Source organism: Jaculus jaculus, chromosome 4 (genome assembly GCF_020740685.1).
Source record: "Jaculus jaculus isolate mJacJac1 chromosome 4, mJacJac1.mat.Y.cur, whole genome shotgun sequence".
Lineage (NCBI taxonomy): Eukaryota > Metazoa > Chordata > Mammalia > Rodentia > Dipodidae > Jaculus > Jaculus jaculus.
In genome coordinates, this window is record NC_059105.1 from 92,380,712 (window position 1) to 92,401,447 (window position 20,736).

The following is a 20,736-nucleotide window of genomic DNA, read 5'->3' on the forward strand; positions in this document are numbered from 1 at the left end:
TCTGATATTTTAGCATTTTCTTTGCGTCTTTTAGCTCAGTGTAGGAAGTTGTACAAACTCTTAAGTACATCACAAAAGCTCTGTATACGGCTGGTGATGAGATGGTTCCTAAATTCCCACATAAAGCTGATACTGTAGTCAACCTTTGTAATCCCAACACACCTAAGGCTTGAAGGAAGACAGGTAAGACAATCACATGTAAGCTGGTGGGCCAGCAAGCTTGGCAAATGTAGCAGCGAACAATGAAGACCTATACCTGAAGCTGTCCTTGGCACTCACATGCATGAACATGTACATACACAAACTACACACACAAAGAAGAGCTCCATTTATTAGTTTATGTATTTATTTTGGTTTGGTTTTTCAAAGTAGGGTCTCATTGTAGCCCATGCTAACCTGGAACTCACTATGTACTCTCAGGGTGGCCTTGAACTCACAGCAATCCTCCTACCTCTGCCTCCCAAGGGCTGGGATGAAAGGCATTTGCCACCATACCTGGCAGGAGCTCTGTTTTTAAAGAAACTTCCCTTGAAACTTTTTCAATATTTATGACTTTGTTCAATTTATTGCATAGCAATATCTTTAAATTTTAGTCCAAGATTATAGAAAAAAATAACATTTTCTTCTTAAGAAAATGAATACAATCAACAGAAAAATAATAAACTTTAAAGCATACAGAGCAAATAGTAACTTAACTATAAACTACATAAAATATGAAGTAGATTACTGAAAGAAAATATTTTTCTTATGAATTAAAACCTGTTCACATTACTTTAGTATCTGGTAGAAGGCCTATGTGTTTTTCAGAAGACAGATGTACAACTGTAAAACAGAATACTTGATGTAACTTCCAGCTATCATTCAGTCTGCAGCACTTTCTTTCTCCTTCACCATATGAATTGTAGATGGGATGTTTCCTGTGGTTACTATGTCTAGCTGTGCAAACATGGCTTTCAGTTTATTTACTTCTGAAAAGGTATGCCTGTAACTACCCTAAGTCAAAGGAAGGAACTAAATGCATATCTAATTTCCCTATTTAATGTATTTGGGGGGGGAGGGGAATAGGCCCTTTTTAAAAAAATTATTTATTTTTGTTTATTTTTAATTTACTTGAGAGCAACGGACAAAGAGAGAGAGAAAGGGGGAGAGAATGGGCAAACCAGGGACTCCAGGCACTGTAAACAAACTCGAGACATATGCACCACCTTGTGCATCTGACTTATGTGGGTCCTGGGGAATTGATCAGGGTCCTTACACTTCACAGGCAAGCACTTAACTGCTAAGCCATCTATCTCTCTAGCCCTTTTTATTTATTTTGTGAGAGAGAAAAGGAAGGTGAAAGAGAGAGAATGGGTGCACCAAGCCACTGCAAACGAACTTCAGATACATGTGCCACCTTGCGTATCTGGCTTACATGTGTCCTGGGGTATCGAACCTGGGTCCTTAGGCTTCATAGGCAAATGCTTTAACTGCTAACCTCTCTCTCCAGCCCCCAAATAAGTCATTAACTGAGTGTTAAATAGTAACGATAAAAACTAAGTGAAGCTCTCCGTTGGAGATTCTGCTTCTCTTTTTCAGATAGATGCAGATACTAAGGAGAGAGCCACCCCATCATACCTCAAAAAGGCCCTGACAGAAACTAAGGAAAATTGGCAAAACAAGCAAGGGTGATATTTTCCTGATGACCTGGATACCAGAACAAGGGGAAAGGAGACCAACACAGAGAAAAATCAACTCCTACCAAATGAGAGAACCAGAGCCTCAAAGGCCCCCAACACCTCATCACTGAAGCAGACCAAAAATGAACTCAACACAGCTCAGGGAAATTTTGCAGAAGAGGGGGCGGAAAGAATGTTAGAGCCACATGTTGGGTCATGATATACAGAGACATTTATTGTACCAATAACTGTGGGCTAACTCCACAATGCATCAACAAGGAGGGGCCAGTGGGGAGGGGGTAGGTCATGGATGAGCCTAATAATGGTACCAAACTGCCTGTATTTGCTAAATAGAAAACTAATTTTAAAAAATTAAAAAAAAAAAAACTAAGTGAAGGCTGAGGAGGTAGTGGTTAAAGCATTTACTGTGCATTAGGCCTAGAACAAATGCAAATCCCAATGGAAGGTATTTCTAATGTGCCTACAGCAGGATGGGAGGCAGACACGGGAGAATCCACAGCAATTCAAAGATCACATAGCCAGTTATTCACAGTGGGAAATTACAGTCCCTGCCTCAAAGTGGAAAGCAAGGCTGGCCAGGCTGTCTCCTGACTTCTTCACAGAAGCTGTGTCATGTACACATATGCACAAATTAGCTTGCACTCATGTACACATGCACACATACAATTGCACACATAAAATTTTTTTAAGGACCTAAATAAAAACTTCATGGAAGCCCAGCACTCGGGAGGCAGAGGTAGGAGGATCACCATGAGTTCAAGGCCACCCTGAGACTACATAGTGAATTCCAGGTCAGCCTGAGCTAGAGTGAGACCCTACCTCAAAAAACCAAAAAAGAAAGAAAAAAAGAAAAAAAACGTAAAGAAAAAACGTTATGGACGCTAGGAAAAAATGATTTCTTACAAATCTGTATATCTTAATTTAGCCGATGGTAAATATGACATCCAATTTATTATGAACTCTTTTTCATCAGACACATCAGGAATGGCTCATAGTAACAGAATTATTTTTTTAAATTATGTATTTATTTATTTATTTATTTGAGAGCGACAGACACAGAGAGAAAGACAGGTAGAGGGAGAGGGAGAGAATGGGCGCGCCAGGGCTTCCAGCCACTGCAAACGAACTCCAGACGCGTGCGCCCCCTTGTGCATCTGGCTAACGTGGGACCTGGGGAACCGAGCCTCGAACCGGGGTCCTTAGGCTTCACAGGCAAGCGCTTAACCGCTAAGCCATCTCTCCAGCCCAAGTAACAGAATTTTAAGCATAAAGAATAAGAATAAAACTAAGAAAAACTTATGCCAATTTTCCAACATACTTAGTTTTGCTTCTTACCATCAAGAGGTTGACTTAGCAAATTCAAGATTACTAAGGAAAATAACATTCTTTATTGAGGAAAAAAATAAGCCATGTAGCCCTGAAAAGTTTTTGTAGAGATGTGACTTAGAACTAGATCTCTAGTACCATGTGACTGGCCTTGCAAAGGTTAACAATTTAGAGAGATACATACTTAGCAAAATCCTGCATAAAGAAAACAAGATTTTTTAAATATTCAAATAAAATTAAGAACATAAAAAGCTTATAAAATGAGCCCTTATTTATTTTGTATTTTCAAAGTGGCTGTCTAACTTTCTAGGCCTCTTATTTGGCATTCCTCTCATATTCCTGCATTTTTATTTACTTGGTGGGGGAGAGGGAAAGAATTAGCATGCCAGAGACTAGCCACTGCATACTCCAGATGCATGCCTCTGGCTTACATGGGTCCTGGGGAACTGAACCTGGGTCTTCAGGCTTTGTAGGCAAGAGCCTTAACTGCTAAGCCATCTCTCCAGCCCTCTTGCATTTTCTTTTTTAATTTGCATGTTAGACAGTAATAGACAAGGAGACAGGTGACTTTGGTCCCAGATATAACTCATACTAGAAATGACTGACTTAGAAATCATGTTTTATATTTCTATGTGTGAATTAGCTGAAAGTACTGTTTATTTGTAACATATTTCACTCATACAAATACCATTTTATTGGTGTTAGAGTATGTAGTGTATGTATAGGAATAATACACCTGTGAACAGGTATGTATGTATGCCAAAAGCCAAGATTTTCCCTTTGAGACACTTTCTTATGAAATTTTTAGTGTTACATTTAGCACCTAATGGCTCTTATAAACTGGCATTACCCTTAAGATAGTCTACAATGTACATAAGTATCTCATTTGAAGAAATTATTCCTTAACAGAAGTTATAACTATCCAAATATTTAAGCACAACTTTATTTGGAGAGAAAGTATAAAACAACATGAAGATTTATAAAATAATCTGAGTTTTCAAATTATGACACTGGGTGAACTAGGTTTTCAAGTTGTTTTACCAATTCAGCAAAATACTGAAAATTACAGAAAAAGCCTTATAGAACTTATTCACAACCTTTAATTCATGTGGAAATTAGAAGGGACTTTATCATTCTGAAAAAGTAGCCTTTATGTAGAAGACTCCATAAATGATGACAATGAAGTTCAAATACTAAACTGTATGTTTTGATAACCTGCCACGCCCACATAGTAGGGCTGAAACTAGGACATATAGCCTATATTTGTGGGCAAGTACTTTGTGATTGAAATATATGCCCAAGCCCTTACTTGTTACTTTTAAAAAGATAATTAACTCTATATATACAAATATATGTACATATAAATAAATCAACTCTGAAACAGCTATGAATATTACCTGCAATTTTGAAACTGTGCACTCTCGTATTGCCTTTTTGTCTAAGCCAACCATAATTCATTCTTAGAAATGGTTCTGAGTCTTTTGATTTTCATTAATTTTTCATGGGCACCAAATAGTTTATCACTTTCTTAAATTGATGAAGTATACTGTATGGAAGAAAAAATAAACACCTATTTAAAATGTTCTTTAAGATCTTAATAAAAAGAGTGCTGATCTTATTTATAAGCTTAATGTTTTGAAAAAGGAAAAAACTCACAGAATCCTCATTCTTTGAAACTGAGTATTACTGTTGAGAGAACTGATGACAATATCTAGGATAGTTCACAAACACATCCAATCCATCGTATGTAGTACTATAACTTGAGTACTGATAATATGAAAAATAAGGAATTTTGATCTAGTTCACCAAAGAGAAAAAAGTTATCTCATAGCTAAGAAAAGATACTCAACTCTTAAATATCCTAAGGGATAGCTAGGCCAACACTTAACTTTAATTAGACTAATCCTATTTAAAATGATTTTCTCATACAATCTTTGAGTGCATTAGTCTTAAGTAACAGGACACATATAAAAATACAAAGGCATTTTTGAAGAACATTTATTTATTTTCCTAATAGGCTTATCTGAATTCTCAAAAATGAATAAGGTAGCTGGGTTAATGAAATAATTTAGATCTAATTTTAATCTTTCTACATAATCTCCTACTGTCATGTACATTAAAAAGTCCTAGGCTTTCTATATGCCTTGTTTTCTCTATGGAAAACAATGGGTAGGGTTTTCTCCAATATCTCCCTCAACAATACATTAAATAGAAATGATATAAAGAATTTAGAAAATATAAAATGCTATGTAAAGTTAGCATGCTTTTTAAAGAGCTTTAAATTAAATTGAATTTGACTTATTCTATGAGATGAAAATCAAGTTAGGGGCTGGAGAGATAGTTCAGTGGTTAAGGTGCTTGCTTTCAGAGCCTAAGGACCCACGTTTGATTTCCCAGTATCCACATAAAGCAAGATGCACAAAGTGGTGCACGCGTCTGGAGTTCATTTGAAGGGTCTGGAGGCTCTGAGGTGCCATTCTGTCTGTCTCTCTTCTCTCTCTGATTGCAAACAAACAAATAAATAAATATTTTAGAAACAAACAAAAAATCAACTTAGACTTACCAAAACATACTGTTCACTAAATTCTATCTATATTGCAAATAATATAGGGAGGAACTGCAGACTATACAATATATGTAACTAATATCCATAATCATTAACACTTATGCCACTTAACATATGGCAAGAATTTTAATCATTCCCCCACCATTTGCTCACATTAAATAATCATGAAGAAGGCACAATTATTGCATGTATTTTATTAATAAGGCTGAGGCAATGGATACCAAATATGTGGTGTAGTGGGAGCTTGAATCCAAGGTCAGAATCCATACTCTTAACATTTTTTTTGGCAATATTAACAATTCAAGGAAATTAAGACAAAGAAAGAAAACAAATTTATTTGTTCACTCAATGACAATAACCATCCAAAGCAATGTTGTGACTTCAAAACAAACTATACACATTAACCATTTATCCTACCTAAATTTCTCTCCAATCTGATCCCCACAACTTTCATAAAATGTTTTTTTTGGGGGGGGAGATTAATTTAGCATAGTATAACAAAATTTATGAGTTCAGGTCCTCAGTAGTACTTCAGGAAAACTTTAAAATAGCTTTAAAACATTTTTTTTTTGTCTTTAAAATAGGGTAAGTAGAAATTTTGTATTACAGAACATAAATTTTTAAATATTGTAAAACATGGCAGGTGAAGAAAAAGGAAACTATATTTAGCAAGTACCCATAAGTTATAGAAATTTTATGTACATTTTAACATTTAACAATCAAGCATCTTTTAGAAAGACATAAGTAAACTAATTTTCAAATAACAAATAAAGTTCAGTTTTGTAGAAGTTCCCACAAAATGGTATTCTACAATAGGCAGTAAATGGATCTAGCATTCAAGTCAAGGAATGTCTTTAAAAGCTGTAAATGTTGCTGACTAGAAATTAAAAAGTTATAATGATTATGTTGATCTTCTGTGAATACTGTGGTTAGAAGAATGAAGAAAAGATATTGCTGAGTTGAGCATTTGGCTCCATGGATAAACTCCATAATCTTTCTTTCCCAATGTTATAAAGATGCAACAAGAGAAAGTGGTATTTATCCTATTTTTACATTCTGTGGCCAAATTCTTGCGCATGTATTCTAAACAGTGAAATAACAAAGTAGTTCCTAAACCACAATCGATATGTTTTTTCGTCTGACTGTTAAAGAGTTAAATACAATAAAAAAGAAATATATATAATATCTATAAAATGTTTAGCACAGTGCATGACACACTGTGAAGTACTCAGTATTAGATATTTGGAATTACTAATGATAATCCTTGAATGATGATATCCACCATTCTTCAATTATGATGATTAACTTGATTTAATAAAAGAACATTATGGGAGACAGTCCTATACATTTATCATGGAACTTGAGTATCCAGGAATATATTTCATTAGAAAGAAAGTAAGAAGCTATAAACCAGTTGAATACTACAATATGTAACTAATGTGCAAGCCAATCTGCATCTATTTAGGAGAACACCTACAACTCAGTGTGGCTTAAAAACTCAGTACTCTTCCCAATACTGCAAGAAAAATGAATCAATGACATTTTCTCATTTAGAATATTCTATTAATAGGTACATGAAGATATAAATAAGTATTGCACTTAATTCTTTACCTTTTTCTTTTAGATGCTAAAATGTTTTTAAAATCAGTCTACCATGCCTGAGAATGCCATAAAGTTAAGATCAAGATAACTTTATGAAGCATGTTCACTTTTCAAATTGATGCACAGCAAGAATTCATCCCAACAGCAATTTACAGCACCCTGCCAACTAAATTAATATTGGACATATTTCGTTTCTTAGAATTTAATTCGTCTCTGTGATATGTTGTTAATAAGCAAGGTACCTAATCCATTAATATTTATACTGTTCTTAATACTCTGGATATTTCTTAAGACTTTAGTTACTGGATTGCTAGCTGATACAATAATATAGGCAAGACTGACATCATGTCCTGAAATAGTTAATGTAACATAGTAATTTATAAGCATTCTGGCTGTATAAGTTAATCTAAACATAACCAAACACAGTTGACTTTTGTTTATCATTTGGTAGCCCTACTTTTCATACCAATACATTTTATAAGAATTTATAAAATATTTATATTCTAATAACTATGAAAATATGTAGGTCTGTGAATCATATATCCTCTATTCTTCTTCCTTAATTTAATCCATATAATATATGGTCCTATATCTAGGTGCCAGTTGAGTATTTTCACTAGTTGTCTAACAACTACGAGCCTTACCAATGAGTTACAATCTATCCTTCTCCAGCCTAGGATACTTAAAAGTATTAGTTTTTCTTCATGATTCATAGCATAGACAAATAAATCCATCATGTTCTCCTTGGAACAAAAAAGACATCATTTTAACTCCCTTTTTTTTTTCTAATGTCTGTCTGGCTCTATCTAGGATATTATGTTATGTTCATGAAGTTCCACTGTATCTGTATTAGAAAGGTTTTATGAGACCTGGCACTATAACCATGATTCTATGGAAAAAGCATTGTGTATGTTAACTTAACAAAAAAAAATCCCATGTAAAACATTGTACAACTAAGAGTAAGCTTTTATCGCTGAAAATAAATAATATTAGTCTTCAATTTAACTAGTAAATCTAAGGATAAGGAACAACTTTAACTAAAATGTCATGTAGTTTAGTCCTTAGCTAGTCCCTAGCAGCATTTTTATCATGTATCCTCCACCTAGCCCTCCCTTGGGAATTTTATATACAGTGCTCTTTTCTCACTCTTTTAAAATAATTTTTTAAAATATTTTTATTTTTTATTTACTTGAGAGAGGGAACGAGGCAGAAAGAGAGAGAAAGAGAAAGAGAGAGACAGAGAGAGAATGGGTGTGCCAGGGCTTCCAGACACTGCAAACGAACTCCAGATACATGTGACCCCTTGTGCATCTGGCTTATGTGGGTCCTGGGGAATTGAACTGAGGTCCTTTGTCTTTGCAGGCAAGTGTCTTAACCACTAAGCCATCCCTCCAGCCCCTTTTCTCATTCCTATTCAAGTGAACTCTTACTCAAAAAGATTACACTAAACAAACATTTCCTCTTACGAGCTATCTCTTGATGCACTGATTGGCTATATTTCATTTCTAAATTCCCTAAATAATAATTATTCCTTACTAGTTTGCATGATTGATTAATGTCCTTCTCTATATCTAGGGTATAAATTCCAGAAGGTCAAAACCTGTAACAATTTTTGCTCACTATCCCAGTGAGCCCATGATAGATATCAAATGTATGTGGTGAAGAAAAACAATGACAAAGCATTTGGTAAAGTAGCAGATAATATACATTTAATCAATGAGAACAAAATAAAAACTCACATTTCTTTTTGGCTAAAAAAATAGAGTCTTATTTGATAGAACAATTTAAATAAGTAGAATTTCATAAGAAAAAAAATGTTCCACTCCTGGTGATAAGGATAAGATTCTATGGCAATTTAAATGATAAGACTTTTGGAAATAACTGAGACTCAAACAAAATTTATGTACTAAACACAGAAAACATACACTGCATTTTTTTACTACTTTCAGCGTTTGTATATAATGTAGTCTAGCTAGCTAGCTAGATTAGATTAGAGAAATAGGTGGATAGATGATAGATACATACATATATAGATGGATGACAGAAAAAAAAAAGAAACAAGAAAGGAAGGAATAGTTTTGTGAAATATTCATAAATGCTCCAAGTACCAATCTGGGTAAGAATTTTAACAATTAATAAAGAAAAAAAGGGCTGGAGAGGTGGCTTAGCAGTTAAGCTATTTCCCTGCAAAGCCAAAGGACCTAGGTTCAATACCCTAGGACCCACATAAGCCAGAGGCACAAGGTGGTGCATGCATCTAGAGTTCATTTGCAGTGGTTAGAGGCCCTGGTGTATCTCTTTCTCTAATAAAGAAATACATATTTTTTTAAAAAAATGAAAGAAAGAAAGGGCTGGGGGAATGGCTTAGTGATTAAGGTATTTGCCTGTGAAGCCTAAGGATCCCAGTTCAATTCCCCAGGACCCATGTAAGCCAGATGCACAAGGAGGAGCATGCATCTAGAGTTCATTTGCAGTGGCTAAAGGCCTTGGCATGCCCATTCTCTATCTCTATCTGCCACTTTCTCTCTCTCTCTCAAAAATTATTTAAAATAAAAAAAGAAAAATTGCAACGATATTCTTGTAAAACGTTTTGCTGACATAACTATATTCATTCTCAACTACCATCTATATATAATAATTTCAGAATCTAATGAACATTCTAGTCACAACTGCAGAGTTATTTAAATTTTTTGTTTTGTTTTTTGAGGTAGGGTCTCATGCTAGCTCAGGCTGACCTGGAATTCTCTAGTCTCAGGATGGCCTCGAACTCATGGCAATCCTCCTCCCTCTGCCTCCCAAGGCTGGGATTAAAGGTGTGTGCCACCATGCCTGGCTCTCTTTTCTTGATTTTTTTTAACCCAGCTTTCTTCCATTTTTCTGCTTCTTTGTTTTCTGACATGTGTTTTGGGAAATAAAAATTTTAAACATAAATTTAAAGGTATAAGACTTGTAACCACTTAATTTACTAAGTAGTTTTCAATCTATACAAAGAAGCTTGTCTATCCTCATCCCATTGGTAACTGTTTACTTACTATTTGTCCTTTATCTCCTACTTAGAAGGAGACTAACAGAGTTCTGATAGCTTCTTTATTAAGATGTTTACAGGGCTGGAGAGATGGTGTAGCGGTTAAGCGCTTGCCTGTGAAGACTAAGGACCCCGGTTTGAGGCTTGGTTCCCCAGGTCCCACGTTAGCTAGATGCACAAGGGGGCGCACGCGTCTGGAGTTCGTTTGCAGAGGCTGGAAGCCCTGGCGCGCCCATTCTCTCTCTCTCCCTCTACCTGTCTTTCTCTCTGTGTCTGTCGCTCTCAAATAAATAAATAAATATCTTTTAAAAAAAAAAGATGTTTACACATTTAGTTTGATGTTATTTTACAAAAGTTCCTAAGCTATTTTTTAAGGACATTTTAAGTTTACCTGATTAAAGAAAAAGTACTTATTCTACAAACTTTTTAAAAACTTTTTGACCTCTACTCAAACCAGTGTGTGAACACAGAAAGCTTCACAGAAATGTTAGAGGACTATACTGTCCATACTTTGAGTGACTCTTTCATCTTAGGGCTATATAATCTTTCTTACCTTAAACTGAAACAGTGATGTTATAGCTGATATCCTTCACCATCACTACTAGCCCAGTATATGCAAGTTGAATTTTCAGTAAAAAGAAAAATATTTTAAAATCCAGCCACATTATATTAAGCGTTCTTTCCTCACAGACCAGGATTTTCATTCCCTTAGATGAGATTAGATCTGTCTGACAGACTTTATTTTCTATTGAGCTATAGTGAGTCTCAGCAATACTAAACTTTCTTTAAGGTACTCTAGGGATACATTCATGAAACTATCTTGTCAGGTATATAAATATATATGATATCTATATATATATATAGATATATAGATATATACACACACACACATACATACATACACACACACACACACACACACACACAATTTATTTTAATGAAAGAGAATTGGCAGGCAAGGGCCTCCAGCCAATGCAATCAAACTCCAGACATGTATGCCCCCTTGTGCACATGTGTCCTTGTGCGCTTATGCATCTGGCTTACATGAGACCAGAGAGTTGAACATGGGTCCTTAGGCTTCCAAGGCAAGCTCCTTAACCACTAAGCCATCTTTCCAGCCCAGGTCTGTAATCTTCCTAGCATTTTTCTTACTCCTTACATACACATATAGAAAGTGTTTTCTTGTAAAATTACTATACGAATATAAGCTTATTATTGAATACAAATCAAAGCAATGCTAAAGCAAATATAACACCATGAGAACTTCAACCTATCAGCATTCCAGATGTAGACTTTTTATACCCAGAAGGTATTTGGCATACATCTCATATATATATTTACCTTTTATAATTATTTCTAAATTTTTCATAAATCTTTATATATTTACATGCATATGACATATAGCTTATGCATTCATATACAAAGTATGAAATATGTAAATTTGTACAAACTTACATTCTTAAATATAACAATATTCTGTATATTTTTTTACATTAATGATACATGGACCATACAATGCATGTGATTTGACTTTTCTGACCTCACTTACCATAGGAATCTATCCACTTATTTAATGCACAAACTTAAATTTTGCATAGTTGCTTTTAGTTCTTATCTTTAGATATCACTGGTTGTATTTCATATTTTTATATCTTACATTTGAATAAATAATTTCTATTATTGTCCAAGGAAGATCTTTTTACATAGATTTTTCTACTATAATGTTTTACAAAGAAAGCAATGTATTTAGCAAATGTGATTATTATATAGAAAAACTAAAAAATACATACAATTCAAGTATTTTTTTATTTTTATTTTTTATTTTTTGCTGGCCTGGGAAAGCAATACAAAAACAGAGAAGCAGCTGAAGAAATACTAAAGAATTCTTAAAACTTCTGGGAACAAAAAAGAGAAACTTAAAAGTTTATCAACAGACTTAAAATGGAAAAACCTCAAAGAGCAAAGTATAAGACCAGAAAAGCATATAAAATTAAATGAAAATCTGTTATGTAGTACTAGACTCCTTACACACACACACACAAAAATGGAATACTAGAACTGCTAGTTTTATTTTGTTAACAAGCAATAAGTTGTTGTGGTATTCTTCAAGCTAGAACAAGGACTCAACTGACTAGCAAAGTAATACTTATTATATATATTTTTTTAAAGCTGGGCCATTTAAATATACAATAATAAAAACAGACTACAAGATTATATAAAATTTTTAAATGAAAATATTAAATTACTTCTAATAGAAAATCAGTTTCATTTTACACTTCTATGAAAGAGATGATGCTAACATCCACCAATTAAAAAATATATATATATTCTTAGCAGCGGTAATATTGAGGAAAGTCTATGACTACACAAAATCATTGTAACATTACCAGTGATTTTTCTAACTGATATGGACTTGCTGATGTATAGTAAACTGAACACTGTAGCTTTAATTGAAGTTTGAATGCTATAAACAGTGAGATGTCTGGCTCTGGCCTACATTCTAATGCCATCAGCAGAACAGAGATGGGAAGCATAAACAAACCTTTTAACTAGATTACAGTCTCTACAATGGCCAAGAAATCCTTCAGCAAAAACTCTGGTGTGATAAATATGGAAGGAGGAAAGTGATTTTGGAATAATCCTTTTAAAAAGCTTCTAAATTTCTTCCACGATAGGAACATGCATTTCACTTTCAAATATTCTAATGCCATTCAATATTTATTAATAATAAGCTTTATAATTAATTTCTCAAATAAAAGTCCTTTTTTCCCTTACCATAGAAAATGTTTTACAGATCAGTATATACTGAATAAGGTAACTATTTAAAAACAGTATCTTCTTATATTGAATGTGGAATACTTTCCTTCCTCAACATCAGTGAGTAATATAACCTAAATCAGTATTTTTTAGGTCTTAATATTAAGTATGTAATCAGTGGTCAACAGACTAGTACACATTTCTGGATTCACAGTGAATAAAAGACAGTAGCTACAACTATAACAATAAACATAAATATAATTTAAGGTTGAATCTTAGGAAACATATTTATGTTGATGTTTAACTTCTGTGACAGACATTCAATTAAGAAGAACAAGGAAGGCAGCACAGGAGTGAATTGAACAAGAGGTCCAAGCTAAAAAAGTCTTCCACTGCTGAAACTTGTTTCCTTGCAAAAGAGTTCAGTAAAGCACTAACAGACAAAATTTTCATCATAGCAAGGTTGATGAATGATGTACATAACTCACTTCACTCTTTTAAGACAATACAGTCTAACAATCTATGCAACGACAGAATTTAATTATAAGTCCTCTAAGAAAAGGTTATATAGGTCAACTGAAATAATGTGTCAAATCAAAATTTTAAGTATTTTAATTCTGGATAGATTTCAAATGTTGCACTGTTTAGTGACATTCTACTTTAAAACCATGGTATAAAACTTTTTCATAGCAAGTTTTCCAATGTATTGTTGGAACCCCCACCTTCATATAACAAAGTACTAAATGTAAATCCATGGAAAATCAAGGAAGTTATATATAAAGGAGGCGAAATTATTTTTCCTATATGAAGGGAAGACGGATTTTATACATATATGTGTTCTTGTGCACATGTACGTGTGGGTGCATATGTGTATTCATGTGGAGGGCAAAAGAAAAATTTGGGCATCCCTCAGGCAAAATCTATGGGTATATGGTATGCATTTGTGAGTGTGGGGGTGCATATCAATGCTTATGTCAGGTGTCATCTTCACTCTCCATCTTATATTCTATTTGAGGCACAGGGTGTCACACCTTGATCTCGCCAATTCAGACAAGCAAGCCAGTAAGCACTTAGAGTCCTCTGTCTGCATCTCCCCAGTAGTGGGATAAGAGGCACACACCTTCACATCTAGCTTTGAGGGCAGTGGGGATCTGAACTCAGGCCCTCATGCTTGTGTGGCAAGCTCTTTACCAACTGAGTTAAATCCCTAGCTGTATCATCCACCCATTTTTCCCACGTGCGCGTGGTTGTGCGTGTGTGTGTGGGGGGGTGTATGGACATGTGTGCAAAGATGCACATCTCCTGCATGTATGCTTGCAGAGACTTGAGAAAGATGCCAGGTGTCCTCCAATATTGCTCTTTAGCCTTCGTTACCTGAGACAAAGTTCCTCTCACTGTACCTGGAGCTTGCGATTTTTAGTTAGGCTGGCTAACCAGAAAGACCCATTGGCCATGCTATCTCCATGCTCTACAATGTTGGGGTTAAAGGCAAGCAGCAGCCATGCATGCCTTTTAAGTGGATGTTGGGAATCACACTTAGGTCCTCTAACTTGTAAAGCAAGTGTTCTTACCTAATGAGACAGCTATCCAGCTTTTGTGCACTCTTTTTGAAACAGGGTATGACAAGATTGCTCACTTGCTTATAACCTGCCAAATTAGTCTAAACTGGCTGGACAGTGAACCCCAGGGATGAACCTGTTTCTGACTTCCCAACACAAGCCTATACCCTCAGGCCTACCTTTTTAATCTGGATTGTTAAAATTCAAACTCAGATCCTAAGAAGTCATAAATTACCAGTAAACAGTTTATGTATCGTCCATATATTAAACTAGCCAGCAAAGTTATCATTTCTTTTTAAACTGTGAATCAACATTATTCTAAAACATACAGGGTAAATGATGAGAAGCTTAAAAAGTGCTTTTTCTCTTCAATCTACTTTTCAATTACATATTAAACTGTGTCAGAAACTAATATAGGACTCTTTTTTTATTTTAGTTTTACTTGAGAGAGAGAGAGGAAGATGAATGGGGGTGTACCAGGGCCTCCAGCCACTGCAAAAAGAACTCCGAACACATATGCCACATGTGCATCTGGTTTACATGGGTGCTGGGGAGTTGACCCTGGGTCCTTAGGCTTCTCAACTGAGAGCCTGAACCATTAAGGCATCTCACCAGCCCTAGGACTCTTTTTAAGGCTTTATCTATTAAGAAACTTCCAACTCATTTTACTCAAGCTTTCAAAGCAGCATCACATAATTAGGATTAAACCATTAAACTCTTTTATAACTAAAATAGGAAAGTTTCTTATGAAAATCTTGAATTGATTTATCTAGTACACATAATTCTGAAACTCTTAAAAAGTATGCATACTAACTATTGGACAATTAAATTATGCTATTAGTTGTACTTCAAATACAGTAAAAAAAAAAGTATCTAAAAACTCAAAATGAAAATGTATAACATCTTTCTTTAAAAAATTTTTTTTTTTTTACTTTTTTTATTTGAGAAAGAGAGGGAGAGAAAGAAAAAGGAGTAACCACTGCAAACGAACTCCAGACACATGTACCACCTTGTGCATCTAACTTATGTAGGTCCTGGGGAATTGAACCTGGGTCTGTTGGCTTTGCTGGCAAATGCCTTAACCGCTAAGCCATCTCCCCGGCCCACATCTTTCAATTAATATAAAATATAACCTGTTGTGTGGGTTGTAAATGGTGTATGGGGGGGATTACTGAGAAAAAAAAACATTAGGCTTGCAGAGAATGTATTTAAAAAATTAATTAATAGTGTTGGACATCTTCAAATAAACTTCTGGTTAGTAATAAAAGTCCAGTAATGGCAGCCATAGATTAGAAAATTCTACAATAAAATATTCAATGGACATTTTCTTTTTATTTGTCTGTTTCAATAAAATATGTCAATATTCTTAAACATGCATTTTTCCACCTAATCATATCCATTTAGTTACTATTAAATTTATTTAGGTAAACTGAAGATATAACCAATTCCCTTGTAGAATACAATTAAGAAATCTCTTTACATTACTTGCAGCAACCAACCTTATTTGTCGTATTGCCTAGCAGAGTACCTGACACACAGAAGAAGCTCCATGGATATTTAATGAACACCTAAGTACAATCTATTTTTCACATACATTCAAAATACAGATGAGTTTACAGAGATACATAAGTTGGATATAGGCTTTCTGGCTGACTTCATGGGGTCCCACTGATGACTAGGTGTAAATCTTCATATCCATAGAAAACTGGAAAGCTGATAATTGTCTGGGTAAGGACCAAAAAAACAAAGTCACTGAAACATGTCACCTAAGCAACAATTGTGTCATATGGCAAAAGGGGCCTAATCATTTCAACAACCTACTGTACCATTCACTCAATGAGATGAAATTTAAGTGAATTCTAAATAAGAATGTTTTTAAGTGGAATGTTTAATTAGTTATAGAAAGTATTTCACTTCCATCAAGTTTCATGTATAGTGTTTAGAAGTCTATTTTTACTTCTTATGAGTACTATGCTGTGAACAGATTTAATCTGCCTATTAATTAGTAAAAGTAAGAGCCATAGCATAGACAAAGAAAAAAATTCTTGTTTACAAAACTATAGCATGGAAGAAGGGAAAAGGGAAAAAGAAGAAAGTAATCTCATTCACTGAGTAAAAAGAATTCAAATATGACTAATTCTAAACCTAATAAGGATTATGAAATCTAGTTGGCCCAACTGTGTACCAGGCATTAAGCTAAGAATGAGGGACATAAGTTTTAATATGACAAAAACTGTTGTTCTTAAAGTAGTTCACTAAGGCAGGACTCACAGGCAAACATAATGCAACATGAATTCTATTTCTTTTCCTAAATATGGGTATTTAAGAATAAGAAATATATTTGCTGAGTAATTGTAAGTTCGGGGAAAAATAAGCATTAGAGAAAGCTAAAATGATTCTCAAACTAGTAATAATCCACAACAAGTGATATCAGTGTTTCCGTAAAAGGTCAACAACAAATTTTTGACTTATATATGGGCAAGTAATAGCTCTAAAGCTATATATGTTAATATTTTAGAAAATGTGCCCTCACATAAAACTGTACATGAGTTTCATTTTCTACAAAAACCAAGGTTATATAGCATACAAAAGCATCCAGAGACCAGAGTTATCTGGTCATTGAGCTGCCGACTTATAAGCCCTGGAACTCTGAGCAAGTTCTTCAAACTCTCTGAACTTACTTCAATAACATGGAAAATGAAGAGTTAAATAAAGTGATCTCCAAGGCTTGATCTAGTTCAAAAACTACCATTCTGAAACATCAGTAGTTCTTAATGCTTAAAAATAAGCCATAATACAAATAGAATAAAAGTTTTTCAAAGTGTAAGTCATCATTCCATTTACAGAAAATCTAGAGTCCTCCAACCATGGGTGGAGATAGTTAACCCATGAGTAGGAAAATAAGGAATGCTTTCAGAGGAAAATACAAACAGCTGGGTGTGGTGGCATGTGTCTGTAATCCCAGCACTCAAGGGGCTGAGGCAGAAGGACCATGAATGAGTTCAAGGCCAGCCTCAGATACTTATCATGACTATGTCTAAAAGGAAAGTACAAGCTAGGTATTATTTTACCCAGCTGCCTACTGGGCAGCTACTACACCAACTGCTATACAATTGGTTTACTTAAAATTAATTTCTTCATTATGTTGTATTTTCCCTCTTATGTTAAGACTATGAGGTTTTAATGTAAAGAGAAAATATAAGGGTTACCTGGATTAGTATTGCTAATTGGATAAAAGCATACTTAAAGATATCTGCCTGAGTGCAGCAATGACAACTCACAAAAAGGTTTTTAAAAAAAACTTTCCAAATTTATAATATAAAAAGAGTTAAATACTATATTGTTTACTGCTATAAGGTCTTATTCCTCATGTGTAAATGTCCACTTTTGCACACCATGATTAAAACTTTTCAGAACAAGTTTCTATATATGCAATGCGTTTCCACCATTAAAATATGAGTATATCATGTCTTGGTGTTACCATGAAGAAAACAAAAATTAAAAGCATTATGTTGTTAAATATTTATGTAAAACAGCCTTACAGATATATATTCCTTCAATCCTTTCTACTTGATCAAATTGCTGTTTTCATGTTGGTGACATAAATTATAGGATCAGAGGCACCAGTGTAGTTTGAAAAAAAGTGTTAGAGACAGATGATGGAAATGTGTGAGAGAGAATATGAACGACTGCATCTATCTTCAAGGAAGGAATGAAGAAAAATATATATGAAACAAAAATACCATTTCTCAATATAAGCCTTAAGTAAAAGCAGGCCAAGATTAGAATACACTTTTAGCATTTGTGAAATAAAATACAGAACCAACTGAAAGATATTCATTAAAAGTACACCATGTAAAATGGAGAATAGTTATTTTTATCAAAATTACCATTCTACAAACCTAACTCCAAACTGCTTTTCCAATTTGAAGCTAACTAAAAGACATTAACAACAACTCAATGATCTCATTAACTTAAAAAAGTATGTTTTAGAAATTGTCTCCTTTCACATATAGTGACCAATTTGCTTCAGTACTCCAAGAGATGAAAAACACATCTCATTTTACAACAGTAAATAAATAATTCATTTAAAACTGAAAGTGGTACCAATCCAACAAACTATTGATGGAGAGGTTTGCCCTCCAATGCAGCTAGAACATGAAGTTTTCAATGGGGATTACTTGTTCAGACAAGTTACAAAGATGAGAAAAATATCAAGTTAGTGAAGAAAGCTAATATTATCTTATGGAAAACAAACACCAGGAACCTATATGGGAGCCAGTCGCATTTAAACTTTAAATATTTTAAGCTTTGAACTCATAAATGAAACAAATATTTTACAAAATCAGCAACAATACAAGTAAAAAAAAACCTAAGCGAAGGCCTCTATCAACTAAAATTTTCAAATTCCATATGCAATTCAGAAAAAAACAAAAACAGAGAAAATTAACCTCTAAAACAAGGAACCAGACAAGTCTTCCAATCTGAAAGTCAACATCCGAACCACACACAGTAGGAAAGAGGAAAACAGTCAGGTCTACAATTGTACGAGCACTTCCATCCAATACAATCCAGACCCCGACATTTTCCCACTCAGAAACAAATGCCATAGAGCTTTTCCTGGGAAAGGGGAGAAAAGCTTTCTAAATGTAATTCTTAAGTGACATCTAGAAAGTGTGCCTCTTCCAGTCTCTTTTCCCCGGCGCTTCACTGAAGGAAAGAGGGGATTGTTTTTGTATGCCCCCCCCCCCCAGCAAGACACAATCAAATGAGAAGCTGGTGGACAGAAAGCACTTTTGACAACAGCAAATAAAAATAAAGTGTCCTTCCTCCGCTGACAGGATGGACACCCCACCTCACACATCCCTCCCCACTCCAACCCCTCCTTCACTCAGCACCCCCCCACTCCCCAGCACCACCCCCTCCTCACCCCGGAGCTCCACTGCGTATGAGGTTTGGTGCTGCTGTTGCCCCGGAGTGAAAGTCAGAGCCAGAGGAAGGCAATGGAGCCCCCACAGACACACTTACCTTTCCTGCCCCCCACTTTTGAGTGCCTTCCCTGGAGCTGTGGAGGATGACACAAAGGGTAATAAAGGGGGGGGAGTGGAGGAGGAGGAGGCGAAGGAGGAGGCGAGCTGGGGAAGTGGCTGCTCCTGGGTGTAGGGAGATGTCTCCAGCCAGGGCCAGGCGGCAGCGGCAGCCTCGGCAGCAGCTAGGGTCTGTGTTGCTAAGAGGTTCTGCTCGCTTTTTCTCCTCCGCTCACGGCCAAAGGGAAGGAGGGTGGAGGGGGCTCGGAAGGCAGGCGAGTGCAGGGCTGAGGGGGTAGGAGTCGTGGATGGGGGTTTTCGAAGAAGAAGAAACTCCTTCTCCTCCTCTCTCAGGCTCAATCCCTCTCTCAGGGCTCGGAGCTGGAGGGTGGGGGAAGGAACTCAGCCGCCTTCCCCCCACCCCCCCCAATTCAAGGTTGAAGTGGGGTAAAATTAGTGTCCTGTCCCTTTAAAAATAGAAATAAAAGGTGCCCCCCCTCTGCCACTGCCTCTCTCTTCATCATCAGCTGCTGCTGCTGCTGCTGGGGTCTCTCTGCTTTGGGGGGGGAGGGGGGGGTTCGGGTAGAAGAGACGGGAGGCACTCACTGCGCATGTCCCTTTCTGACGGGAGGCTGGTTGGTTGAAGGCAGGAGGAGGGGGAGGGGAGGAAATGAGCTGTTTTCCCAGAAGGCTCCGAGCCGCTCTTGACCCGGAAGACGTTGTAGCAGGAGGTAGCGGGGCGGGGGCGGGGGAGAGGGGGAAGTGGCTGCTCGCCTAACACCCCCAGCTGTCTCCTCCCTCTTAAGAGGGAAAGTGGAGAAGCGGAAGTAGGCGTGGACGGGCGCTGAGAAGGTCACGTGCCGGGGCGGGCGGGGCGGGCGAGTGGCGCGCGCGGAGCATGCCGGGAGTGCGGGTGTGCTGTTGGCAGCGGCAGGTGAGGACGCTGTGGGAGAGCCTCTTGCGGTGGCTGCTGCATGCCGGCTTTGCCCAGGCAAAGGCGGGAACCTTCTGGAGGTAATGCGCGTAGCCGGGCTTGCCAGCCACGTCAGGGTGTCAGGGGACCAGGGAGAGTCAAAAGCCTGAGACGGGGCGTGTGGGAAGGGGTTGGGCTCGGCTAGGCCGGAGCCGGGCGGGCTCTTCCTGGCTGTCTGGCGTCCTGCGGAGGCTGGCATTCATGGATCCCCGACCGGGCCAG

At 36.3% G+C, this 20,736-nt stretch overlaps 1 protein-coding gene and 1 long non-coding RNA gene across 7 annotated transcripts in view; one reads left to right on the forward strand and one right to left on the reverse strand.

Moving 5' to 3' along the window:
• Positions 1–16,055: 16,055 nt before the first annotated feature.
• Positions 16,056–20,093, reverse strand: LOC123460183. Its single transcript, XR_006636837.1, has 2 exons — positions 19,543–20,093; positions 16,056–16,238 (listed from the first exon to the last, which is right to left on the reverse strand). It is a non-coding gene; the product is annotated as an uncharacterized LOC123460183 (long non-coding RNA).
• A 344-nt stretch (positions 20,094–20,437) lies between these two features.
• The window catches only part of Orc4 (origin recognition complex subunit 4), a 59,761-nt gene continuing 59,462 nt past the window's right edge, over positions 20,438–20,736 (forward strand). For 4 of the 6 annotated variants that reach the window (XM_045148069.1, XM_004651824.2, XM_045148072.1 and 1 more), the window contains exon 1: positions 20,438–20,555. In XM_045148069.1, the coding sequence (XP_045004004.1) occupies positions 20,516–20,555 (40 nt within the window). In that variant the 5' untranslated portion in view covers positions 20,438–20,515. The remainder of the gene's footprint in view (positions 20,556–20,736) is intronic. The other 2 variants (XM_045148073.1, XM_045148070.1) reach the window with 2 other exon arrangements.